This window comes from Myotis myotis, unplaced genomic scaffold (genome assembly GCF_014108235.1).
Source record: "Myotis myotis isolate mMyoMyo1 unplaced genomic scaffold, mMyoMyo1.p scaffold_m19_p_4, whole genome shotgun sequence".
NCBI lineage: Eukaryota > Metazoa > Chordata > Mammalia > Chiroptera > Vespertilionidae > Myotis > Myotis myotis.
The window spans coordinates 29,514,073-29,540,703 of NW_023416346.1; the positions used below are offsets into that span (position 1 = coordinate 29,514,073).

Consider the following 26,631-nt stretch of genomic DNA (forward strand, 5'->3'; position numbering starts at 1 on the left):
CTGGGAGTTTCAAAAACACTCATTAATGGAATCTGACAAAGCTTGGAAGGAGGGAAGACTCGCTTATTTCCAGTTTTCTGACGGCTAAGGGGAGACTGGGTGCAGGAGAGGTGAGGGTAGAGAAAAATTGGGGGTCTTGGGCTACCTTTATTGCATGTGACCCGGGAGTTGAGTTCAGAGTTCTGGTCCCACCCCACCTTGCTGCAGGCTATTAGCAAGTCGCTTCCCTTCTCTGTGCCTCAGTTTCCTACGTGCAGAGGAGGGTTTGGGCCAGGTTTATAAGGTCAATCTTGACTTTGTCCCATCGCCTCGAAGTTTTTTTTTGTTTTTTTTCTTCCGCACTTCAGGGTTTGGTTAGACTGGTAGCAGAACCAGGCGTGGTGGAGAGGGGTGGAGGCGGGGAGGTGAATGGAGCAAGTCGATGTTCCGTGAGCACCATTTGATGGGAAGCAGGTATGAAGAGCCCAGGTGAGGAGGCTTTAGGGCCAGTTCCGAGTCTCAAGTTCCCCTGATGCCTGCAGAGAAACAAATGCGAGTAATGCCAGCGCCTTTCCCTCCTGGCCCAGGAACTGGGCGGATAGGAGCGTCCTCTGGCGAGGCTGCAGCGCGGGGGCGGGGAGGGGGGCAGGTATGGAGGCCAGAGGGCTTCACCTGGCTGTGGACTGCGGGTACCGGGTCAGGTGGCCGCGCGCAGAAGGCCTAGGACTCCGACGTGGGCTTTGGGACAAGCCCCCACCTGCTGGATCCCCCAGGGCTTGGGCCCTTAATCCTGGAGAAGTTAGCCTTTCCTCTTGACTGGGGCGGTGGGCAGGTTCTCCGCCTCCCCGGAGGAGGGGAGGAAGGAGGAGCCCAGCGGGGCGTGTCTCCGGAGGGAGCGCAGCGCGCCCGGTGCGGCCCCCTAGGAAGTGGATTTAGCTGCTCCGGATCCAACCCCGCTTCCAGGTTTTCTCCCATCCCGACCCTACCAGCTCCCGCCCGTCTCCGGCACCCCCTTACCCCCCTCCCCCATCGCCCGCCCCTACCCCTTGTGCCGCCCGCTGGGCCAAGTTTGCCGTGCGTCGCAGTGCACGCCGGCTAGTCAATCAGCGGCGGAGCTGAGGAGGGCACAACCGCGAGGCCGAGGGCAGAGTGAGTGAGCCGAGTGGAGTCAGGAGAGCGGATCAGCGCCGGGCAGCCCGAGCCGCGCGCAGCGAGCGCCAGCCGCCGCCGCTCACACCCTCCGCGGCCCCCGCGGCGTCTGCCACCTTCCACTCCTTCCCCGCGTCCCTGTCCCGCCGGCGGCCAGCTCGCCCCACTCACTGTCTTCGCGGAGCCCCGAGGTCACCGGTCCGCGCCTCCGCTCCATTGGGCCGCGCACCGCCTCTACACCCTCCTCCTCCTCCTTCCCCAGCCGGGCGCCTGGCACCGGGGACCGTTGCCTGACGCGCGAGGCCCAGCTCCACTTTTCGCCCCGCGTCTCCTCCTGCCGATCTCCTCCTCCCCCAACTTCTCCAACTCCCCCGCTCCACTCACGAGCCCCCGACTCCGCTCCTCACGGCCCGCGCCCGCCACTTTCCGTCCTGTCCCGAAGGTGGGAGCGCGTCCGTCCTGTCCGCACCATGGCACGGTTCGGCTTGCCCGCCCTTCTCTGCACCCTGGCCGTGCTCAGCGCCGCGCTCCTGGCTGCTGAGCTCAAGTCGAAAAGTTGCTCGGAAGTGCGGCGTCTCTACGTGTCAAAAGGCTTCAACAAGAACGATGCCCCTATGCATGAGATCAACGGTAGGTGGGAACCCTGGGGGGCGAGCGCAGAGACGGGCGCCCGAGAGAAGGGGCCACAGAGGTCCCTTCGCCCCGCCGCCCCCAGCGCCGGGCGCAGGTAGCCCACAGGGAGAACTCCAGAGCGAGCCCCTGCGGCGTAGAAGGTTCCCGCGGACACGGCGGCCCCCGGGGCGCTGCGTGTGGCGGGGCGCCGCCGAATTGCCCGTTGCTACTCCGGCACTCTGACCCTTCGCCCCCAGTCCCGGGAAGCCCCAGAGGACTCTGGTCCGCAGAGTGCGCGTCACCCGCTCCTTGGCCTTTTCCGGGTTGAACTTCTTACGGGGCTCCCCGCTTTGTTGTGTGGGTGACAAGAGGCCGGGTCGGGGTGGACGTAGCCTGTGGGGTGGTGGTGGGGAACCTTCTTGCCAGAGTACGGGGAGCGCAAAACGCGGGACTTGAATTGATGTTTCATTGATGTTATTTAAAAACCCTTTGCCCACCTCTTTCCCACTGCTGAGACGGATTAGTTTTAGTAGCTACAGCGGCTTTAGTCGCCTTTAAAAAGCAAAAGACTCTCCACCCCTCCAAATCTGACTTTTGGGAACTCTTCTGAAGGTGTTGGGCGAGAAGGGTATTTCCCCCCTTTCTTTTTTTCTCACCTCATTTTAAGGGTTAATTGCACGTTGAATTACAAACCTTTGAAAGGACTGATTACAGGAAACCTGAATCTCGGCTAGGAGATGGTTATGCAAATGGAGACTGTTTAGCCTGTGAAAAAGTTCCCCGGATTTTGGCGCTTGGGGGTACTTGGAGGTATTTGTGAAAGTCCTTCTTGGAGCGCCTGGGAGGCAGCTTTCAGGCCGGCGCCCTTTACCCCTCCCAAGGCCGGCAATGGCCGGGTGGGTCCCCCCTGGGTCGCACTCTCATTCTGAGAGGCCAACTGTTGCGTGCAGCCCCGCGGGCTGCGCAGGTAGCCCGTTTGCCCGGAGGGTTCAGAAAGAAATACGAATCTCGCTGGCTCGTGGCCAGAATAACCTAACGGAGAAGTGAGCGATTCGAGCTCAGGGGCCAAGCCTCCATTCCGAACCTTTCATGGAAGTAAGCAGAGCGCGCCTTTGCCTCTAGGTTTTGGTCGCTCGGGTGGGGCGAGCAGGGGGCCGGCAGTTGGCAAAGGAAATACTGTAATATCAGCCAGGCACTCCCAAAGGCTTAGGAAGACTTGGGGGTTATTTTTTGGAAGGACTATTAATAACCTTGGAGATTAAGTGCAGTCATCAATTACATATAAATTACAAAGGTAATTGAGGGAAGTTTCTGGGCACTTTCCGAATGTAATCAGCAACTGTTTAGAAATAGAACCCAAGAAGTTGTTGAAGCAGCATAGAAGTCCACTGCACCTTGGCAGTTATCAAATAACTCCCACACTACTGATTGGAGACTGTTTGCCCTTGAGCTGCCTGTCTTTTGGGGAGCTCAAGTATGTCCTCACAGTGGCACGATTTTATTGGTGGTAGAGCTCTAAAAAGCCCTCTTTCTTTCCACTCTCCCTCCTTCCCAGGCAGAAAAAGTGAAGTGAACCAGCAGTCACTGAAGCTTGGGGGCTCTACAGGTCTGACCTGGGGTCTTTGTGCCCTGCATGGTTTGGGCCTGGGCCCAGCGGAGATGATTGGCGTGAAGGTTACAGTTGTCATTCCCACATTTTGAAGGGATAAATGCAGTGATGCACTTAATGGGAGTGTGACAAGTTTTCATCTTCTGATCATGCAAACAATATGTGCCTTTGAGATAGACTGGAGGTATTCAGGGAGTGGGTTGTGAAATGGCCCTCCCCACTTTCTCCAACTTTGCTCTGTGCAGTCTCGAAGCTGCAGGACATCTTCCCCAGGCAGCATCTCAGGAAAAAGGAAGTTTGATGAGTGCTCAGAGAGTGTACCAGGTGTTCCCTTTGATTGTCATGATCCCCAGAAAACACCTGAGGAATACTTTTGCGTGAATGTCTATCTGGACATTTTCCCTCCAAAGATAGGAGAGTTATTAGTGACCAGCAGCAGGAAATGGAAGCTAATGTGCTCACACCCAAAACATTTTATTCTTTTTGTCTTGTCCTTCATCTCCCTCCCAGGGCTGCTGCTTTTATTTCCCCTTTTGAATGACCTACTGGACTGCATTCTCCTAAGGAACAAAGGAAGTGCCTTTTTAGCTGGAATCCTTGGAAGACCACCAAGGATTTTAGCTCATGCAGTGCAATTTCGCACCACTTTCAACAATAACAAAAATGCATGACTGAATGGCTCAAAAATGTGGAGTGTTAGAGGCATTCATTTGAGTCTAGGACACTGTCACAACACAGACAGACCCAAGTAAATACCTTTAGACGGCTAGTATAGAAACAGGGTAATCTTTACCATCAGCCAGCCTGGCCTCTCCAGATGCATACATTAGCCTTGTCTTCCCTGGGCTACACTCAGATAATTTTGGTCATTTTGGGGAGAAAGTCATATAATGACTTGTATTCAGCTTATGTTTGAATGAATGAATTGTTGGGCATTTTCCCTGGTGTGTGGTGGAGGGGTGGGGGGTATATATCTGTATTTAAATACAAAAGTCCAAGGGCACAATGTCTGGGTGCCTAGCCCAAGGTTAAGGTTTTGTTCCCAAGGGCCTTGCACTTGCCTTCTAGAGGTTTGAACAGGCTATAAGAATACTCCATGTTCTTAAGTACTCTCGGTCTTTTTAGATCGTAATTAAGATCATTTGATATGTTCTCAAGGGTGTTAGGGAGTACATCATGCTGATAGGGCTTCCACCTGAAGTCCTGCATGTACCTTTATACTTACCAAGTAATGGGTAGCTAAGATGCCATGATCACAAGGTATCTTTAGCACAAAGGATATGTTTTTGGTTAGCTTTCAATAGGTATATCTTTTTGGAGTGCCTACTATGTGTAATATTTTGTGTTTGGCATAGTGGAAGAAAGAAGGGCAGGAAGGCCTCTGCCACCAAAACCTTTCCTGATAGTAGAGATAAGCCATGCACACACATAGTTGGAATAAAACATAGTGTGTGATAAATACTATGTGAGTGGTACAGATGAGGAGGAAGGAGTGCCCAGGAAGTTCCAAGGGAGAAGGGATTAGGACGCAAGTGTTAGCTAGGTAATTCTAGTTCACTAATAAAAAATAATATTAAAAAGAAGTTTTAAAATCTAACCATTTTCAGTGTGCCTTCCTCCATAAAGTTGGGATAAACGATATGCAACAATTGGCATTTTATTACTAATCTAATCTTTGTTGAAATTGTCTTTAGGGGTGAGACAGAAACATTCTTAAGTTTGCCAGAAGTCTCTTCCCTAGTGACATTGAATGATATCAACAAGAACTTCGTGTCATAGTTGTGATTTTGGAATTTTTGTTTCCTGTTCCCATCTATGTTCATGAACAATACACCTGTGAGTATGCTGGTGGGAGCATACATACATAAATGTATGCCCTGAAGCAGGGGTGGGAAATATTCAGCTTGCGGGCAAAATCATTTGGTCTGGCCCTACCAAGGCATTAGGGGTGAGTTAATTAAATGTTTGACCAAATATAGCAGGTTAATTTTATATTGATAAGTTTCTATGACCTGTGAATGTTGTGGTAAATATCCAAATGATCCTTGGCAGAAAAAAGGTTCCCCACCCCTGCCCTAAAGGATTCTGGAACTATATAAGCTATGTTAGGATTATATGGAATAAAAGTGTGTGTGAAGGGAGAGGTAGGAATACTTTTTGCTACTGAGTTGATTATTATATGTAATACACAAAACATACGTCTTCAAGATTTGTATTCTCTCTTCTCCAATTTAAGTAGATGGATTAGATTTATAGAAAACTTGTGATCTTCTATTCTGTTGGAATCATCAGTTTGGCTCCCTGAATAAAACATGGTGTGTGTTAAGTACTCTGTGAGTGGTACAGATGGGAGAAAGTGCCCAGGAAGTTCCAAGGGAGAAGAGATTTGGGACTCAAGTGTTAGCTAGGTAATGCTAGTTCATTAATGAAAAATAACATTATTTTTTATTAATATTCACTTGAGAAGAGGGCCTAATTGAGCCACAGGGCCTGTCAGTATAGAAATTGTCCCAGGTATTATAGGAACTACCTGCTAGACATGCTCATAAAAAACTTAGTAAAAATTTTGGATTATGCAGCTCTCTCTCGTTAGAACATACAAATATAAAATGTTTTATTCAGCATAATTACTATTTTCCTTTTTTTTTTTGGCTCACATTGGGTTGCATGCAATTTCAGGATTAGCTAGGACTGGACTAAAGAATGAAAAAGGGAATTTTTGTTTTTACAAGGGAAACAACATCAATGCTAATCTAATGAGTTGGAAGTGAGTCTCTGGCTCCCCAATAACAGTAACTTTTATCACTGATATTGTTTGCAGATGTATTCACAAAAAATACATTTTGGCCTCATGAAAAGTAGCTATTGAGTGTTTTCTCTGGACCTGGTGTCCCTAAGGGATTTACATGAGACCATTTAAAATCCACAGCAACCATATGAAGTCAGAATTATTACTTTCATCATTCATTTTACATACAAGGAAACTGAGATCCAAAGGGACTTCTAAATATATTCAGTCTCATAGCTAGGGAATGGTACAGGTGGGATTTGAATCTAGGTCTTATCTGACCCAGAGTATGGTCTGTGCTATGTTCTACAGATAGTAAGATAAGAGTTTACCTTTGCAACTCCCATGAGGGCTAGTTTTAGAAATATAAGCTGTGAGGGGATCATCAGTTAACTAGTAAAGGACCCATCATCATAGCACTATTGTGATGCTGTAGTAGAGAGGAACCAATCCTGTCCTTTGCAGGCCACTTCTTATACCCAGACATAGATAATCTATTGTTAATAGTAGAAGCAATATAAATTGTAATTCCTGGGCCATGTGGAACCAGTGATGGTTTCTGAGAAGGTAAATGTCATTAGTCAAGCTGTTTTAGGAAGATAGCTAGTGGCATAAAGGCAGGGAGAGCTGTTAGGGAGCTGTTTTAAATAATTCTTTACTGGTCTACCTGCCATTGTCTTGTTACTCTCCCATTCCACAGGGAACATTGCCAGCTTCATTTCTTTACAGCAGTGTTTTGAATGGAGTAATTTCTCTGCTTTGAGCGTCAGTGGCTTCAAGTATCTCAAATGATATGTTTATGGAGTCACTTCTGAATTTCTCTTCCTCCTAATTCCCTTCTTGAGTCTGGTCCATGGTCTTTGCACACAGTTGTCTTGTTTAATAGTTAATTGTATGTGCAGGCACACATGTATCTTTACAACTGTAAGCAACCTCAGGACAGATGTGGTAGCTCCTGGTGTTTTGTGTGCCCAACAGTACCACGTGCAATAGTTAAAACAAGTGGGGAGGGTGTGGAATGGCAGACAATTCCACATTCATTTCCAGGACACCAGTGTGATGATGGGATTACACTACCTGATAATAGATTGTCATCCCATGGTCTCTTGCACTCCTGTAAATCTTTTGGATCTCAGTTTCTGAAGAGAAATACATTTAGGGTTAAATCTCCATGATATATTGGTATAATGTGGAGAATATTGTTATTCTTTGGGGGGAGTATTTACTTTACCACTTCATCAATAACCAAGTGTTGCAGGAATTTTTCAGAAAGATTCAGAATTGAGTTTTTCTTTGCACTTTGAGTTATATAATATATATTGATTTCAGAGAGGGAGGGAGGGAGGGAGAGGGAGAGAGCGATAGAAACATCAGTGATGAGAGAGAATCATTGATTGGCTGCCTCCTGCATGCCTCCCAATGGGGATCAAGCCCACAACCCAGGCATGTGCCCTGACCAGGAATCGAACGGTGACCTCCTGGTTCATAGGTCGACTCTCAACCACTGAGCCACACCCATCGGGTGAGTTATATACTTTTAAAAATATATATATATTATTGATTTTTTTTTTTTTTTTTTTTTTACAGAGAGGAAGGGAGAGGGATAGAGAGTTAGAAACATCCATGAGAGAGAAACATCTATCAGCTGCCTCCTGCACACCCCCTACTGGGGGTGTGCCTGCAACCAAGGTACATGCCCTTGATTGGAATCGAACCCGGGATCCTTCAGTCCAAAGGCCAACGCTCTATCCACTGAGCCACACCGGTTAAGGCTATACTTCTTTAAGTAACAAACAATCGAGACTTCTGTGATTAGGCAATTTAGAACAAATTTAGAAGTATAATTTAACGCATTAGGTTTAAGATATAGAGCTGTTCAGTGCACATTGGTTAACTTTTTAAAAATAAAACTTGACTATTTTCTTTACTGAACAGGAAAGGAACACAGGGTTAAGGATACCAGAAATTTTTATATAAGCAGACATACTAAAATCCGAACAAGTAAGAACTAGCATTTTAGTTCCTCTTGGTTAAACATCTGTTGCTTACTATAGAGAACATGAAAGTGTAGAAAATTCATGAAGCAATTCCATCCTGGAGGTAATTTGAAATATTATATTTAAGTTCTGATGCATTTAATTCAGCAATCTGGTAGGAGAGAAAAATCAAAGAGATCTATCAGCCAGGTATTCAACTTTGGAAAAAGAACTCTAACAAATGTTAGAAATTAGGGAAAAAATTGAATGGAAGAGTTAAAAAAGTCAATAACCTCCAGGAAGCCTGGAAACTATGTAAAAACATCTTATTGGAAGCCCAGATAAATGTGTGCCAGACATCAAAAAGACCAGCTGCTTGGGGGAAGAAAAAAAGAACCCTGCATGACTAACTGGCAGAGTAAAAGAGGCTGCTTCAGGGAAAAAGGCATCTTTCACAAAATGGAAAGAGTTTAAGCCAAGAGAAGATGGAAGTCCACAAAGTATGGCAGGGCAGGTACAAACTAGAAATTAATTGAGCCAGAAGAGAATTGGAGGTGATAGAACTTAAGTGGGCTGAAAGAGAATTGTAGGTAAACCTGGCAAGGGATTTGAAAGAAGGCCATGTGATGATAATGGTGAAAAAATGGGCTGAGTCTAACTTATCAGAGGAAAAGTAATATGGCTTTAAGGGAAACCATGCCTGATTAAACTCCCAAAGTTCTTTGAGAAAAAAGAAGGGATACTATAGGGAAGCAGACATACATAGTTTAGGTTTTCAAGAATTATACAATAGGATTCCAAGGCAAAGAATATTCAGAAAATGCATTTACTTTGGGACAAGTGGGGATGTTGGTTTAGTGAGGATAGAAAATAATGGAAGAAAATCTCCACTGTCCTCGATAGAGTAGTTTACATGGAGAGGACAAAGTTTCTTGGAAAGAGCAGTCCTAGCCTACCTCTGTGACAAATTAGTTGTTTGATACCTTTGGTGAGGTTTTTTTTTCTCTCCTTTGTCTGAAAAAAATGTGAGTGGGGTATTAGAATGCTGGATTAGGTCAGGGATTCTCAACCCTGGCTACACATTAGAACCATCTGGAGAGCTTTTAAAATCTTATGTCTGGGCACCACCCCAGACTAATTAAATCATACATTCTGGCAGTGTAACTAGGTCATGGTAATTTTTTAAGAGCTCCCTAGTGGTTCTGATGAGCAGCCATACTTAGAGCCACTACCCTAGATGATCTCTGATGTCCCCTCCATCTCTGACATTGTGATTCTAAACTTTCCAATGAAATTCATCACGAAGTGTTATCTCATTATAGAGCTTTAATTTAGACTCAGTGCATGCTTGTTTTAATTTTGACTAACTTGGAGTTAAGAGGAAGGTTTGTTAAACTTGGAAAAACATATTTTTAATCAAGATTTAGTATATGCCATAACCAGTGATGATTTGCTGAGGGTAGAGAAATAAGACTAGGGTATTGAAAGTGCTTTGGAGAGAATTAGATAGAAAGGCATCCAGCCTTGTCATGTATTGATTAGGTGTCAGTGTGTTGGGTGATATTTTTCCCTTTCTCTTTATTGGTAAAATAAAAAAAAAATCTCTTTATCCCTTACTTTAATGTCCCCTTTGCCATGTGTTTATTCTCTTCAAGTATCTTATCAAGAAATAGAAGTACGGTAAATCCCTAGGCTTGTGGCCGGCACAGCCATCCAGAACACAGCTGGGAATGTGGAAGTAAGCAGGAAAGCTAAATGATGGAAACAGCTGTCATGAAGCCCTTGCATTCTGTCTACTTGGGAAAAGCCTTCAGAAATTTATCATCTGCAATCACTGAATGAAGAGCTCTTCCATCAATAGCAGAATGCTAGGTGCTGGGGATTCAATGACGTTTAAAACAGGAACAAAGCTTTTGAGGTGCTTACATTCAAATTAGGTAGATAGGGTTTAAAAAGGGAAGGTAAAGTTTAGGTTATATAGATTCTCATGTCATAGCTGGTTAGAAGTAACAAGTAGTGCTGGTTGGGGAGGGGAGGGGTGAGAGGAAGGTCTGCTTTTATTTATTTATTTATAATATATTTTTTTTATTATTGATTTCAGACAGCAGGAGAGAGGGAGAGATAGAAACATCAATGATGAGAGACAATCATTGATTGGCTGCCTTCTGCACACCTCACACTGGGGATCCAGCCTCACACTGGGGATCCAGCCCACAACCCAGGCATGTGCCCTGACCAGGATTGAACCAGGACCTCCTGGTTCATAGGTTGATGCTCAACCACTGAGCCACGCCAGCTGGGCGAGGAAGGTGTGCTTTTAGAGGTGGGCAAGGTGACATATGGGAGAGGTGACCAATGCCAGTGTGAAACAGGGTGGGGAGACCAGAAGTTGAAAAATAGACCCAGAACTTACTGATCTTGGCAATTTGAGATATTTTAGGAGGGGTGAATGCTCAGAGGTACCTCTGTAAACCTTGAGAACACTAGTATGTTTCAGAATAGTATTAAATAATTGTGTTGGGTATATTCTGGTTTCAAAGTTTAGAAAGTTTTATTTAGAAAGAGGGGGCATATTTAAAATACAAAAATTGCTCTTGAAAGAGGAAAGTTAAGTAAACTTACACATTTACCTGTTTAGAGCACCTAGTTTCCCAATAGTGCCAGATCAATAAGGAGTGAATTCTATGTGCTACTTTGCCCTTTCTGTAAAAAATAGGTTAAAGACTGTATATTATTTATTCAGAGGCTTATTCACTAAAGAGATTTTGGTTGGTGATTTTGTTCCTTAGTGTCTTCTCTTCTAAGCCTTCTAGAACATCTGGGTTATATGTAGTTCCTAATACTGTCTGCTGTGTTCAGCTTGGGAAACTAACATTCTGACCTGAAGTCACAAGAGGCAAGAGTTGGTTTTTAGTTACAGGTGACAGGTTTAAATATTTGAATATTGGTTTCCCTTTCAAACATTTACCAAACTAAGTAAATGTATAATCATAATTAAAGAAACACTAGAAGTTAAGGATAGGAGTGTTGTATTAAAAATGAGGGTATATTTGATGGTCCTTGTCTCTGACCTTGTGGTTATTTGAATGCTAAAAAAAGCTCTTCTTGCCCAATCATGCCTGATCTGAGAGGCCACATATCTCTAATTTATATCACATGGCATGGCACAGGGTAGGTGTTTGAGAAATGTTTTCTATTCAAAAATAAGTTCAAGCATGATTTTTGAATTTTTGTATTCATTTTAAGAATGGATATTTTTATTTAATCCCCTTTTAATGAATTTATTTTAAGCTATATAGTTTCTTTTAAATTTTAGATTACATTCAGTCTTGGATGCCTAAGTAAGAAAGGGAAAATAATCTTTTTTTAAAAACACACACCTAGAATATAGTGTTATTTATTCCTTGGCTTACTTAGAGGTAGGATCTGAGTATTTCATGTGGTTTGTTTTAATCCTGGTCGACATGGTTTCTTCTTACATTGTCTATTCTAGACATTAACAGGAATTTAGCTGTACCTGCAGAGGTGCTTGTAGAAAAAGAGAGGCCGCCTTGGCTCCTGTTCCTTGCTTCAGCTTTTCTACGAGGTGTTCACTTCCCTCTTCTCCAGGAAGCTTAGGTCAGGTCCCAGGCAGGATTGCTGTCTTTGTCTAGTCTAGCTCAAGGTCACCTGGCCTCAGCTTCATCCCAGCCGTTCTTTTCATGCTAGTCCTTTCTTCTCATGGCTACTTTGTCAGTTGGCTTTCTATAGCCTCTTTCAGCCTGGCTTCATTCTTGTATGTTGGGCTTCTGTCTACAGGAGCAGACTGGAAGTGGTTTCTTTTGGACTGCAGAGGTTTTCTTAGTTCTCCAAACCCTTGACGTAGGCATTCCAGCAAGCATTAGCCGCAGAATATTTTTTTCCTTCAGTTATTGTTTCTTTCCACCACATGGTTTGTCTCCATTGAGTTTTCAGTCTGGTGTTTGGGTAAAGAGGAAAACAAAGCACTGTGTCCTTGCAAACTGCAGTGTAAAGCATGTGGTTAACAGTTACTACTTGCAGTGGTCCAGTCTGAGTGGGAGTATCATTTTTCTTGGCAGTCACTTCACAGCAAGTCCTGCTTCTTTGGTGCCAGAATAAGCAGTCATTACATTCCTTACAATTTATAGTCAAATTATTATCTACTATTGTTAAAATTGCCTTAATTATAGAATATTTCCCCATGCTAAGATTTTAAAAAGCAAAAAGGACAGCTTTTAACTGGTGTATTTTAGAAATAGTCCTTAAAAATCACTCCCTGCCTAGGATGTTGAAGGCTATGATGAAGAATAGTTTTTTGTGTGCATTTATGGGGAGAATTTTTGTAAAAGGGAGGGGTGCAATGGGATCACTTTAAACTGAATGTGAACTAAATGTCTCCAGATGGCTGGATGGTTAATATTCTGCCTTGTTTATCCCCAATTTATAATTAACTTTTTTCCTCCTGTCCCTTTGGGTCCCATGGGCCTGGGCACACTCTGGGAAGAAGATTCTACTGGCAAGAGGTGGATTGATCATTAAGCAGTATGGCAATTTTAGAAGATGGTTTCATATCTTTCAAGTTGGAAAACAAATGAAGAAATCACCACTTTTCCAAATAAGGGATTGTGTCAGTTTTCTTGTGATCTGGACAAAGATTTGGAAATGTTCTTTTTAGACAGTCTCTCATAATCTCTGCCTTTGGGCTCTGCTTTCAAGATAATATCCAGAATCTGTCTTCCTCTTCCCACCTTGACAATTACTAGCCTGATCTCATTCCCCATAATCTCTTGCCTGGATTATTGCAGTTGCCTCTAGCTAATCTCTGCTCTGGCTCTTGCTCCATTTGCCCCAGGCTATTCTCAACACACCAGCCAGTACCATCCAACTCTGTTAAATCTTACTCTGTTAAATCTAATTCCAAATCATATAATTTCTCTGCTCAAAATGTTTCATCTGCCCCTCTTGCCATTCAGAGTGAACGCCAAAGTTTACGAGGCTTTACACGATCTGCCCATTGCCCCCTCCCATGGCAGTTTATATCATCTTCTCCCCTGTCTCTGTTCCTCAAGCACACCAGGCACACTCAGAGGGGCTTTTGCGCTTATTCTCAGTACCTAGAACACTGATCCCAGATAGCAAGCAGCATGGCTCACTTCATCACATGTTTCAGGGCTTTGCTTACCTATCACCTTAACGGAGAAAGCCTTTCCTGACCTCTTCATGAAGTTGAATGCTCCACAATACACTTTGCCCCTCTCCTTCTCTGCTTTATTCTTTGCAGCTCTCACCATCTGACCTGAGGGCAGGGACTCTGCCTCTTTCATTCACTGCCCTTATACCCAATGTCCAGCACACCGTCTGACACTTAAAAATGTTTGTTGAATGAATACATGAAACAGTACTCCATGTAAATAGGATGCTCTTAGTAGAAGCTTTCAGAGGGCACAGTTGACTCTTTAGGACTTATGAGTGTGAGGCTACACATTTGAACCTCCATTTGTAGAAAGAGCCTGTCTAGTAAATAGATGCTGAATTCATTTAGCAATTGTTTACTGAGTGCCTACTAATTGCCAGGCATTATGCTAGGCACTGGAGATAATGCATTGATCAAAAAGCACAATAGGCCAGGCTTCACACTTGGAGCTCACAGCCTAAATAGAGAGATAGATATTGACTCAGGAATTCTTCAAATAAGTACTTAGTTACAGTTGTGATAACTACTTCCAAGGAGCAGCACTTGATGAGTGATAATCAGGGTGCAAAGTAGTGTTCTTGAACATGTAGAGCAGGGGTCCTCAAAGTACGGCCCCCGGGCCACATGCAAATACAAATATTGTATTTGTTCCTGTTTTGTTTTTTTACTTCAAAATAAGATATGTGCAGTGTGCATAGGAATTTGTTCATAGTTTTTTTTTTTAAACTATAGTCCGGCCCTCCAAAGGTCTGAGGGACAGTGAACTGGCCCCCTGTTTAAAAAGTTTGAGGACCCCTGATATAGAGTCTGCATTTAGGCCCAATGTGGCTCTTCTCATTTCCTAGGAAATGTGAAATTTGAATGGCCAGCACCTGTTTCTCACAGTGGGTACAGGTTAATTTTAGAGTACTTAGTGGAGCAGTGCAGGGAGATGGGCCGAAGTTAGTGAGGTTAACATGGAGTTCTCTTCGATGGTTATAGACCTTGGCCATCATTTTAGGAATTGGGCTTACACCAGAAAATGCAAAGTGAACTGTTGTGTCACTTTGCACTATTTTTTCTCTTCTCAGAGTGGTCTGCAGAGGAACGACCACAGTACTATGAGTATAAAAGCCTTCTGGCTTGTCTTGGCTGGGTAGTTTAGTTGGTCACAGCATCACTCTGATATACCAAGGTCAAATTGATGTCTCCCCCCCCCCCCCATCAATTGATAAAATTAAAAATTAAAAAAAAAAACTTCTGGCTTTTGTAAAAGGTCGATATCTACTCTCATTCCCCTTAGAGACCACAGAAATACTTTTTTTAATGGTGAGTGGCTCAAAATGAAACCCTCTAGCCCAGCAATGATTGTTACAGGAGAAGTTTGGTTCAGCAACAGATGAAACAGATACATCTGTCAATTGGTAGCAGGATTCCTTCACTTCCCCAAAGCTTTATTAATGGTGACCAAATGTATAGGTTGTCAAAAGGAGAGGAGGACCCTGACTATGGGGAACAAGTGCAGAAGCTGCCAAGAGATAGGATTGTAAGCAAATGCAGCCTCAGTGATAAGTGTTTGCAGTTATACAAGGATGGCAAAGGAGGCTTCCTTGCCACACTGAGGCTCTGAGAACAGGGTTTTCTCCATTTCAAGTAAGATTATTTTTTTGGAATTTTATTTTATTGTTAATGGAAATATAATGGATGATTTCCAGAATTTTAGATGAATATTGCAGATAAAAGTAGGGCCCTGTTTTTGTTAATTTGTTCAAAAATTTAGAGCTCTGATGAGGGACTCTGAGGATGCAATACATATAGGCACCACCTTGCGTGCCTGGCAATTTTACTTAGAGGTACATGAGTAGTCCTAAGATCCTGGTATTCTCAGTGTTTCCTGGTTACAACCCAGTGTTTTTAGCCATCTTCTAATCTAGGCCCCTTGTGTTACACCAAGGGTAGACTAAATTACATTGCAGTGACAGAGGCTGGAGCACCAAGTTCTCCACTTAATGCAGTGAACTGACTGTATGGTAGTGAATTGGGTGCATAGTTTGTATACAGAGGCCAAGCCTTACTTAGATATGCAGATTAAGGTGTGCCTATTATAAATATCTATACTAATAAAAGGGTAATATGCTAATTAGACCAGGAGACCTTCTGGGAAACCTTCTGGACGTCCTTCTGGACATCCTTCTGGACAAAGCCATGGTGGCAGGGCTGAGGCAGAGGTGCTTAGGGGCAATCAGGTCGGCAGGGGAGGGCAGTTGGGGGTGAGCAGGCCAGCAGGGGGAGGGGCAGATGGGGGCAGTCAGGCCGACGGGGGGGGGGGCAGTTGGGGGCGATCAGGCTGGCGGGGGGTGCAGTTGGGTGCAAGCAGGCTGGTGAGAGGGGGGACGTTGGGGACGAGCAGGCCGGAAGGGGGGGTAGTTGGGGGCAATTAGGCCAGCGGGGGTGGCTATTAGGGGTGATCATGCCAGAAGGAGGGGCAGTTGGGGTGATTAGGCCAGCATGCAGAGCGGTTAGGGGCAACCAGTCAGGCAGGCAGGCAAGCGGTTAGGAGCCAGCGGTCCCGGATTGCAAGAGGGATCCCAGATTGGAGAGGGTGCAGGCTGGGCTGAGGGACGCCCCCCCACGCATGAATTTCGTGCACTGGGTCACTAGTTAATTTAAATATGAAGATTGTGGCATATGCCCTGATTTAAATACTATTATTATAAGGATAAACTGCCCAATTAAGAATAGAAATAAGCATTTTGTTTCCTGTTGTCTAATCAATCTAATGGTCCATACACTATGAAGTAGTCATGGTGTGGACTAAGTAAGATATGTGAGTTCATGAAAGGACAAACCAATCCTTAGTTATCTTATGGTAAACATAGCTTTAACTTTAGGGGGAAGTGATTAATTTGTCTCTGCTTTTATTTTTAAAAGACACAGCATGTACCATTTTCACCAGTAACCTCTTAGTGTTTCTTTCGGAGCCCTGACATTTTCTTGGTTGCTACTAAACTCAAGAATGAAGTAAAATACAATGACATTCTGGGGTAATGGAGGCTGAGGCTTATCTTGTTTATCTATGTTATGTAATAAAAGATTTTGCTGAGCAAATGAATGGTGTAAATATGATAATAGGATATATTTAACACCTACATAGGAGGAGAGAGTATTTCCAGACACCTCAGGAACAGCCATTTCATTTCATTTATTTTATTTTTTTAAAAAATATGTTTTTATTGATTTCAGAGAGGAAGGGAAAGGGAGAGAGAGATAGAAACATCAATGATGAGAGAATCATTGATCCACTGCTTCCTGCATGCCCCACACTGGGGAGCAAGCCCACAACCCAGGCATGTGCCATGACCGGGGAATCGAGCCATGACCTCCTGGTTCATAGGTCTGTGCTCAACCACTGAGCCACACAGGCCAGGCAGGAACAGCAATTTTAATTCAAACCATTGTGTTCATTATAAATGTGTATGTTTATTAAAGTAGGTCTCTACATTACTTTAGTTGACAATACTTCCCTGGTGTGTGTGTGTGTGTGTGAACTTTGTGTATGAAAGTGATGTTTGCATTTCTTTATTCCTTCCTGTTAGTCAGACTTATAGATGACTTTTCTGTAATTGATCATATTAACATGAGAGACTAATTAGTGGCAGCTATGCTGTTAGTAATAGGATATTTGTTTTCCTTCTTGAAGTTCCAGCCACTGTTGTATCCTCATATTTTGCAGAAAGAAAAAAAACAAAACAAAAATTGAGATGTGTTCTTAATATGAAAGGAATGCCAGCTGATCACTTAGAATAAAGGGAATGATTACATTTGGTGTGGTTATTAATTTCAGAAATGTCTTTGAATCTGTTACATGCTTGAGTGTTATGCCAATGTTTTGTGGTTTCCTGGGTTGACATTTAAGAAATGTAGATTTAGATGCTACATTTTGCCAAATATTAATTGACTCAAGTATTAAGTATTTTTCTTAACAAAAATTGGCAGTAGAGGAGTTTTTCACCATTTTCAGCAGTTACTTGATGTGTGATCAGAGTTATGTCAAACCTTAAAGTTTATAATATTATATGTTTAGTAGTATATGCTCTTGAAGAAAGTATAACCTCAACTGCGGACAGTTTTCAAGGGACCATTACAATGTACTTAAAGTATTTTAATTGTGATAGTCATTCTTTGCACAATAAAGGTAAATTTTTATCATTAATCTAAATAAGGAATAATAGCAGGACATTTTACTCAGGTAAATGTAAAATGTTGGAGATTTCCTCAAATACTACATACCTTAAGTATGTTTCTTAGTTGTATTGAATTTTGTCCACTGAAGCATTGGACTTTATGCTCAGGTTTCTTTTTAAACAATTTATTATGACCTTGACCAGACCTTTCTCATTTCCTCTCTCTTCTCTTCCTTTCCCAATATTTATTTTGTTTAATCAGTCAATATTCATATTTTTTTCATTAAAAAAGAAACAACCAAGAAGAGACTAACCTGGTTATTTCTTCAGCCCTCTAATTGATTTACTAATGGAAAGCTGTTGATCCCTTAAACATCAAGGGTGCAGTTTTAAAAGGAACTAGGGACCAATTTTTCAACCATATGTCTTGAATTCTTAATCTTGAAACTTTAACAAGTCACATCATTTTCTTCCAATGCTTTAAAAATTTAATTGTAATATAAATCCTACTTACTTAAAATATTTAATCCATATTCAGTAAGATCTCTACAATCATAAAAATAATTGTTATTAATTATTATTTTAACAACAATAGATGGCATTTACTGATCACTCACAATGGGTCTTTTTTGAATTCATTATGTAGATTAACCCATTTATATAAACAGAAGAGAAAAAGGCTCATGGAAGAAGGATGGGATAAAGAATTTTAAAAGCAAGGCTATTACAGCAAATGAGCCTTCATTTGTCCAGTAGTCATCCAGATAACTGAGATAAAACAGGATACCAAACTGGTTTGGTTATGCATTTCCCACTTATCTGATAAAAATAAAGAACAGTTCTTCAGGCAAGACATTTTCTTGTTGATGCTAAATCTGGAAAGAATTTATTATATAGGTTCTTATGTAAAAGACATTATTAAACAGTATAATAGTGTCGTCAAAAAGATTTCATTTCTTGTACTGTTCTCCCATAAAACCCAAAGAAATAACATTTGAGAAATTCAGTCAGGCTTTTATGTCCATGGGATTGTCTTCAGCGTAAAGAAGCAAACCCCTCCTACCTTCCTTTTTTGTATATTCATATCTCTTGGTCTCTGATTATGAACTCTCCAATAAGTAGCTCAAAAAACCATAACAGCAAATACAGCTACCTGCAATGGCCATAAAACCAGGAAGACTTACATACCAGGGGAAGTGAGAGCCTCTGGGCTGACTCCATCTCAGATCTAGGAATTGAAACCATTTTGGAGCTCTGGAAGGCACCTGTGCTTCTTCAGCCATTTTTATTCTCTCTGCCTTAACTCTGCTATCAGGACTTTGTACCTGGCACTAAGAGTTGTCACAGTGTCATTTGGCTTCCAGAGATATTGGTTTATGGTAGGTTAATTTTTTTCCAATTGAAAGGATGGTATAACAATAATAAAGAGTAACTTCTATATCATTTGCATATCATAGCCCAATCCCTATTCACATGTATACATTTTTATGTGACTTACATTGTAGTATATACTACTTGGTATATCTGATATTTTTAATATAACATGAAATTATAAAAATGCTTTTATAGGTCTATACAATTAAATTCTTCAAATGTCTGAATAATATTTCCCTGAAGTTGATGTGCTATAATATGAACATTTAGATTATTTTTGGTAGTTTGTAGGTGTATGTGGGGTGTGTGTGTGTGTGTGTGTGTGTGTGTGTGTGTGTTTGGTTTTATATTGAGCACGACAAAGATCATCTTCATTCCTAATGAATTTGGCTTCTATTGAATAACTTTCTTAAGTTAAATGATACGGTGTTTCTTGTTTTTTAAAATTTATATTGTTGAAGTATTACAGATGCCCCCTTTTTATTCCATTACTCCCCCACTCCTCCAGGCGTTCAATGTACTGCTATCTGTGTCCGTGGGTTCTGCATATATGCCTATAATTTCTGTGTTTTTTTCCCCATTTCACAAGATTTAAAAGAAGGAAACATTCATCCTCCTTGTGCCTAAAGCCTAATCTAACTGCAGCACACACCAAGCTCTTCTGTTCCAGGTATGCAGGGAAGGGAAATGAGAAGAGATCTGAGGTTTGAACCTAAGAACTTGGTCAGTTCTAAGAGTTAAGTTTGTTTATTCTTCCCAGCGTTTCCCAGATGCACCCTCTCTGAGCTCTTGCCAGGAACCTGCATCTAAAAACTTAGTTAAGCAATATTCCCATAAAAAGCTAAAATATTGGCTGGTGGGAGTGGGTTTTAAACCTGAAGGCAGTACAAATTAGTTGCATAAAGGGCAGTGCCTTTTTCTGTGGTTCGTCTACCCTTTGCTTGGAGGAGTTTCCTACATGTCTGTGTTTCTCACTTTAAAAAACAAAACCCTTCCTAAAGCATTTGTCATCTGAACAGAACTTCCTAGAAAGCAGTGTCATTGCTTCTAAAAGGAGAGGCTCGTAATAACCCTCCATTCTCCCTCCTCTCCCACTTTTTTACAATGAAATGATTTTATGACTATTAGTTGTGAAATGGCTTAATTCAGCTTCTTATTCTTTATGGAAAATAACTTTGCTATGCCTAATGTCTGTCTCTGGTCAAAGGGCGTTTCCTGTGTCATTGGCTTCCACGGTTTGTCTGCTTTCAGCTTTGTGATCAGGAGGGTACAGTCTCGCCTTTTAAATTGTCTGCTTCATCTATTATCTTTCAACAGGTCCTGGAAAGAAATCATCCAACAGCTTATTTCCAGTGTCAGTTTTTGAAAGATCTGTGTCTTGTTTTATTTTGACAGGTGGCTGGTGAAAGAGGTGCTTAAAGGGTGGGGTAAAGGCGGGGGTGGGCGGCATATAAGTGGAAGAGGAGAGCGGTTAGCTGCTTCTTTTGGGGCTGTCTAACAAATGGTGAGTGATTATTCTGCTCTTTTTCCTCAATTGGGCCTTGAAAGAACAGTTTGCCAATAAGACCTGCAGTTGGAAGACAGCTGTACCCTTTCACCACCATTTCTAGGTCTTTACCTTTTACTGGGGTACCCTCAATGGGAGCAGAATCAGGGTATAGAAGATGTAACTCTGCAGCTTAATTTCCTGTGATGAACAAGAGTGATAAATCATTCACAAGTTTAGGTATCCTTCTCAGAAGGAACTGTCCCTTTGGACCGACCACAGAGTCCAGGTCAGCACAATGTCTCAGATGATCCCAGGGACCCTGGTGTTCAGGGATATCTTCCTATAGCCCTCATTTACTTTAGCCATGCTTTTTTTTTTTTAGTTTATTACTGGGGCTAGCACATTGACTATTGACTGCCTAATGGATAAACTAGTGCTGCTTTGATATAACTGAGATCACTCCCCACCTCTTTGAATCATTGGTTGTTTGTTGGTAGCTTCCTGAGATTGTCACTTCTAGGGTCTATGGGCCTTTATGATATCTTAAGAATTAGAACTATGTATGTATCCCTTTAAATCTTCTCTACTATATAAGACTCCCCTCATTCATCATCCCACTGTATCTCCCGATTCTCCATAATTTTAGCTGCCATCTCTCAAACTTTCAATTTACATCTTGCTTCATGCACAACTCAACATTATACAGTAATATTCCAGGTGGCTTGAATCTTTTCTGATTCCTATGCCCTCCTGAATGTGAACAATTTTTTTTGTATTGTTGATTACAGTATATATAACATTAAAGCCTGTTAATAATTAAAAACAAGATGTAAGGTTGAAACCAACTTAAAGAATTAACGAGTAGAAACAATTGAAGCTATGATAGTACATAGCTAAAATAATCTGGGATCAAGGCTATTATTTTCCAGGTCCCCTTTTCTTTTTCAGATATATTGTAATTGATTTCAAAGAAGAAGGGAGAGGGAGAGATAGATAGAAACATCATTGATAAGAATCATTGTTCGACTGCCTCCTGCACACCCCTCCACTGGGGATGGAGCCCGCAACCCGGGCATGTGCTCTTGACCAGAATTGAATCCGGGACCTCCTGATTCATAGGTTAATGTTCAACTACTGAGCCACAGCACCCTTTTCTTGTGCTGTTCCGATCCTGGATCACAAGTGGCCACTTGGGGGGAAATGGAGAGGTCAGCAAGGGTAAGAACAGGGAGCAGAAAGCAGTCCACATTGCCTTTTCATACTAGAACTCTGTTGTAACAAAGACTGCTTGGAAAGAGGGCCATCTGCTGAGGAGAGAAAACTTTGACATGAAGGGATGCTTGTTGCGTGGTGCTTGAGGAATTCACTATTATGTAGAGAGACCTGATATTAAAGATGATGTCTCAGTCTCATAAGTGAAGGTAGATGATAGCAATAGGACCAATAATATCAATAAAATTTGATTAGGGAGGTGTTTCTCAAAACTTGACAATATACATAGCTTTTAATTCCTTGTACTGTCCTGCTTACTTTTCAGTTTGATGTTATGAAATTTCAATATTTACAAATAGACTCTATTTTTGCCTTAGTTTAGTTTTTTTTTTGTTGTTTTTCTCTAAGTCGACATAAGTAGTAGCATAAGCACATAAACATATGACTGCCAGGCAGGAGAAAGGCTTGGATGCTATGCTGCTCCCTGCTCTGCCACTGGCCATCTGGGTGACAGGCACTCACTAAGTGATTATATCAGGGCCTTGTTCCCGGTGTTCATAAAATGAGAGCGTTGAACTAGATTATCACTAAGATCCTTTCTGGCTCTGATATTCTGTGTTTCATGGCAAATGTATTGAGAGCTGATGAGATGATCTGGAAAGATAAGAGAAATATGAGAAAAGCCTTTTCCTCATTGCATATGTATTTTTGAATACAATAAAACCTTGAAATGAGCAGTTCTGGGTAACTGAGCTTTCTGAATGGTTTTTGTCTCCTTCCTTGCTGTCAGCTGTCATTCTGTACTGCTGTCAGTATGCCTGCTTTTAGCAACTCCTGTCTGTCCTTGTTGGCTGTTTCCCTCGTGGTCTTAGAAACCGTAGCATTGAGCTTACCCAAACTCTTCGCCAAGTGAGCCTACACAAGAGTGGGGGAGGGGGGTGTCCAGCCCATGGACTTTAGCTAATCAGAGACTTTTAGGGTTTGTTTTTAGGTTCCAGATAGGTGATGTGTCACTATATCCCCATTTGTCTTAAGTTAGATATTAAGTAGAGTTGATAAGCACATTTCTTCTCTGTGCTAATTAATTAAGAAGGAAGAATAGATGAGTGAGAGGAGGCAAGGAAGAACTTAGACTAGGGAGGGGTCTATGCAGGGCCTAGACAAATAGCTAGACATGTATCAAAGGAGACCTCATTTCATTAAGAGGAAAAAGCAGGTTTAGGTGAAAAGCTAGGCCAAGGAGCTTTTTGAAAAAGCTGGGATCACCCTTGTTGCTTGGATTCTGAAGAGAAAGCTGGATTGGTTGTGCCTCTCTGCTTGAAGTAGGATGCTGGGAAGTGCAAACTGCCTCAGCCAGTGTGTGTATGTTTATGGTTTGCTTGTCTGGCTGGTGCCTGGAATGTTGCCCATGAACTTCTGAAAGGCCACAGAGACTCTGCTCCCCATGACTCAGAGTGCAGTCCCACAGTGGGAATTTTAACCAAGTCATTTTTTCAGAAAGTTAAATGGCAAGGCATTAACATCTAACATATGCTTCTTTATTCCAAATTTTCTTTAAATTGCGGCTGCACAAAATATAACTCAGGATCAATTTTTATGTTCAGAATACAGTTGACCCTGAACAACATGGTGGAGATGGGGCACTGAACCCCCATGCTGTTGAAAATCCAGGTATAATTTTTGACTCCCCAAAAACTTAACTACTAATAGCCTACTGTTGACTGGAAACTTTATCAGTAATACAGGCAGTTGATTAACACATATTTTGTGTATTATATGTATTATATACTGTATGTGTACAATAAAGTAAGCTAGAGAAAAAAATATTATTAAGGAAATCATAAGACAAGTATGTTTACGGTATTGATTGAAAAAAATCCACATATATATGGACCCTTACAGTGTTGTTTGAGGGTAAACTATACTCTTTCTGGCCATCAGAACAATAGCAGTACACACCCTCAATTTGCAGCACTGGCCACATGTATATTTCGTGGTCACAACACAGTCATCTGGGATAGAGGCCCTTTACCCACCCTCTCAACCTTTCTACCCTTCCTGGCTTTATGTACTCCTTTCCACACCCTGTACTCTATCAATATATAGCCAAATCACATTATTCATTCCTCAAGAATAGCCCTGACTGTTGTTCCCACCCCAAATTTGTCCTTCTCCTTAAATTTTCCCCTTCTGCTTCTGCCAACTAAAAATTCTCATCTCTCATAGGTCTTTGTATCTGTTTTTCTGACACCCATGGTTGGACATCTCTCCTTCTTCCATATAGCATTTTACTATGAATGAGTAAAAATAGACAAATGAATAGACATTAGAATAGTTGTTTATTCATTTATTCTGTTAAGTATTTATTAAACATACTTTATGTGCTCAGCTAAGTTGTTTATTCTGTTAAGTATTTATTAAACATCCTTTATGTGCTCAGCTAAGTGTCAGTTGCTAGTGCTAGAAAAATAAGGCAGTCCTAAAGGAAATAATAACTACCTTATCTTAAAAGTGGCTATTGATTTTATTACCTCGAAAGGGTTGTAAGCTCCCTGAAGTCAGGTGTCATGCCTTGCTCAGCTTTGTAATCCCCCATCCTGCCTTGCAGACAGTATAGGGGATCAGTAAATGTTTATTAGTTTGATTCAAAAAACACCCAGCTGCTTTCCCATGAAGAAACGGGGCATACATTCCCACAAACCCTTTCCAAAGCATCCCCTTTGGTGCAGCATTTCGATTTAACAACAGTGAGGCATGTTAGACTTTGAAAGCATATTCTTCTCTCCACATTAAGTGGACTAAAATCACAGGGGGGTTAAGACTGCCAGATACAGGAAGGGTTGTCCTTTCACTGTGAAGCCTCAAAAGTGAGGACTTCTGACCATTTGTGCTAATAATTGCAAATAGTGTGCAGATAAGTGCACATTCCAGTCTGCCACCTATTTTGTTATGCCCAGAGTTGCTAAAGTGTATTTAGCTACAAACCTGTGCATCATTTGAAAAGATTGGATGGCATCTACTCAACTGTAGGAGAGCCCAGCAGAAGAATTATTCCAAAAACAATAAGGCTTTTGGACAATACAGAGATGTTGAGGAGAACAGTTTTCTGATAATATAGTTCTTGAACTTAAGTCTAGCATGAAAATAATATAGCTAGGAATAATATACATTGAGTGTAAATGGATGTTGAAAGTTAGAAACCAAAGAACTTACTGAGGGAATTGAATTAGAGCATTTGAGCCCATATGTGAGGCACTAGAGTTAGGAAAATGAAGGTCTGCAACCTCACAAGTTCAGCATACCAACATACCATGTGGTTAATAAGCAACAAACATTTTGAAGTACAATGATAAAATTAAATCCAACTCTAACTTACAGGAAACCGTGCCTCTAGAAGAAATTATAGACTTATTAGTTTTATCTGGTAATACTTGTCCTTTAAGTGGTATATAATTATTCCTAAACCTTTCAGGAAAGAATTTGAGAATATTTTAACACCATAAGTTGTAGTTCACTAACAAGTGGAAATCTCATTGTCTGCCGTGCACTTTGTAAATTTTATTTATTTATTTACTTATTTATTTATATAACTTTATTTAATGTTCAAAAGTTAACCTTTCCTCACCAGAATTGCTTCCAATCCTCTGCTGTTTTCATGCTGACAGACAACTATAAATAACAGTGAATTAATATCCCTACAAAGATGCTTTAGGACAATTATTTGCAGCATATAATTGAATCCCACTGCTGTCTTTCATGCGTCATTACTACAGTAGCAGGAAATACTGGGCGACGGGAGGAGAGACTTTCATTCCACCCCAAGGATAACTGTAGGCCCTTGTCCATAAAGCCACTTTGCTTTTGTGATATGTTAGGGCCAGGTAAGATTTAGTGGACATATGTGAAAACAGGATCCTGTCAGGATGCTGATCTTGAGTCATTGAGCAGATTTACAGCCTCTTCACAGAGGTGCAGGTATACCTCCTCTATGTCCTGCTGATCCCAGCTTCTACTGCCACCAACATGCCCAAGTTGCATGGAACTCCCTGATTGAACTCTCAGAGGGGAGAGACTGGGGGCTTCTGACTGTTTCCCCCCTCAAGTATTAAGACAGATCTGGCCTCTAATGGATATGAGAATTAGCTTGTGGTCCAGAAGCACCAAGCAGATTAACATATGAGTGATTTTCCCTCTAAAATCTAATGCTGCATAAAATTAGCTCTAGTTTCAAAACAAATTAAACGGACTAGAAACTGGAGCAGGGAGGAGGTAGTTCTTTGTACTCAGAGAATAGGTACTTTTACTTCAAGTGTGTCAGAGTGAATTAGGACTATTAATACTTTAATAACTCTGCTAGTTATTGAGCCAGTCCTTAAAACAAGGGAGGCAAAGGGGGATCTGAATAGGCAGATCTCTGACTTAATAGCCACTTCTCAGGTTGTTCTTTAGTTTCTGGGTATGTGCACCTGCCTCCCATTTCCATTAATACCATTAAGGGCTGCTTATTGTGTGTAATACAGGATCATCAAGGTCTTCATTGCTGTACTTTGAAAGGGAATAAAATCATGTCCCTTTCATTCTCTTTGAAACATTACATGTTACAATTAAGAGCCCTTGTGCTTTGCCCAATTACTTTCCAAAGTTTCTTGATGATGTGCCTAGAAGTAATTTTAATTTAAACAAGCAAATATGAATTCTTCATTTAAACATTTTCCAATTCCATCTGTGTTCCTAATAGAATCCTCTGAAAAAACTGCTTAGATAAAAAAAAACCCCAAATGAAAACCTGAAGTAAAATGGACTCTAGTGCCCTTACTGCTGTTTAACAGCCGCCTCTCCACCCCCCACCCACAAGGCCGCCTCATAGAGAAGTTGATGCACAAAGAACATGTATCAGTGTTCTCAACGAAGCTAAAATCCCAGTCCTCTCCTGTGCGAAGTTGCTATTATTTTAGAAATATCCTTTAATTTTAGCATTGGCTTAATAATACCTACACATATATAATCCATTCTCAAAGCAACCATTAATTTTGGCTGCCTCATTTTTCAAGATGTAGATGTGGGATAGCAGAAAGAGCTCAGCAGT

General features: G+C 41.8%; 1 protein-coding gene across 1 annotated transcript in view; it reads left to right on the forward strand.

Annotated features, from left to right (window-relative positions):
• The first annotated feature begins 1,021 nt into the window (after positions 1-1,021).
• GPC4 (glypican 4) overlaps positions 1,022-26,631 on the forward strand; it is a 119,946-nt gene continuing 94,336 nt past the window's right edge. The window contains exon 1 of the mRNA XM_036304623.1: positions 1,022-1,758. Within this exon, the coding sequence (XP_036160516.1) occupies positions 1,599-1,758 (160 nt within the window). The 5' untranslated portion in view covers positions 1,022-1,598. The remainder of the gene's footprint in view (positions 1,759-26,631) is intronic.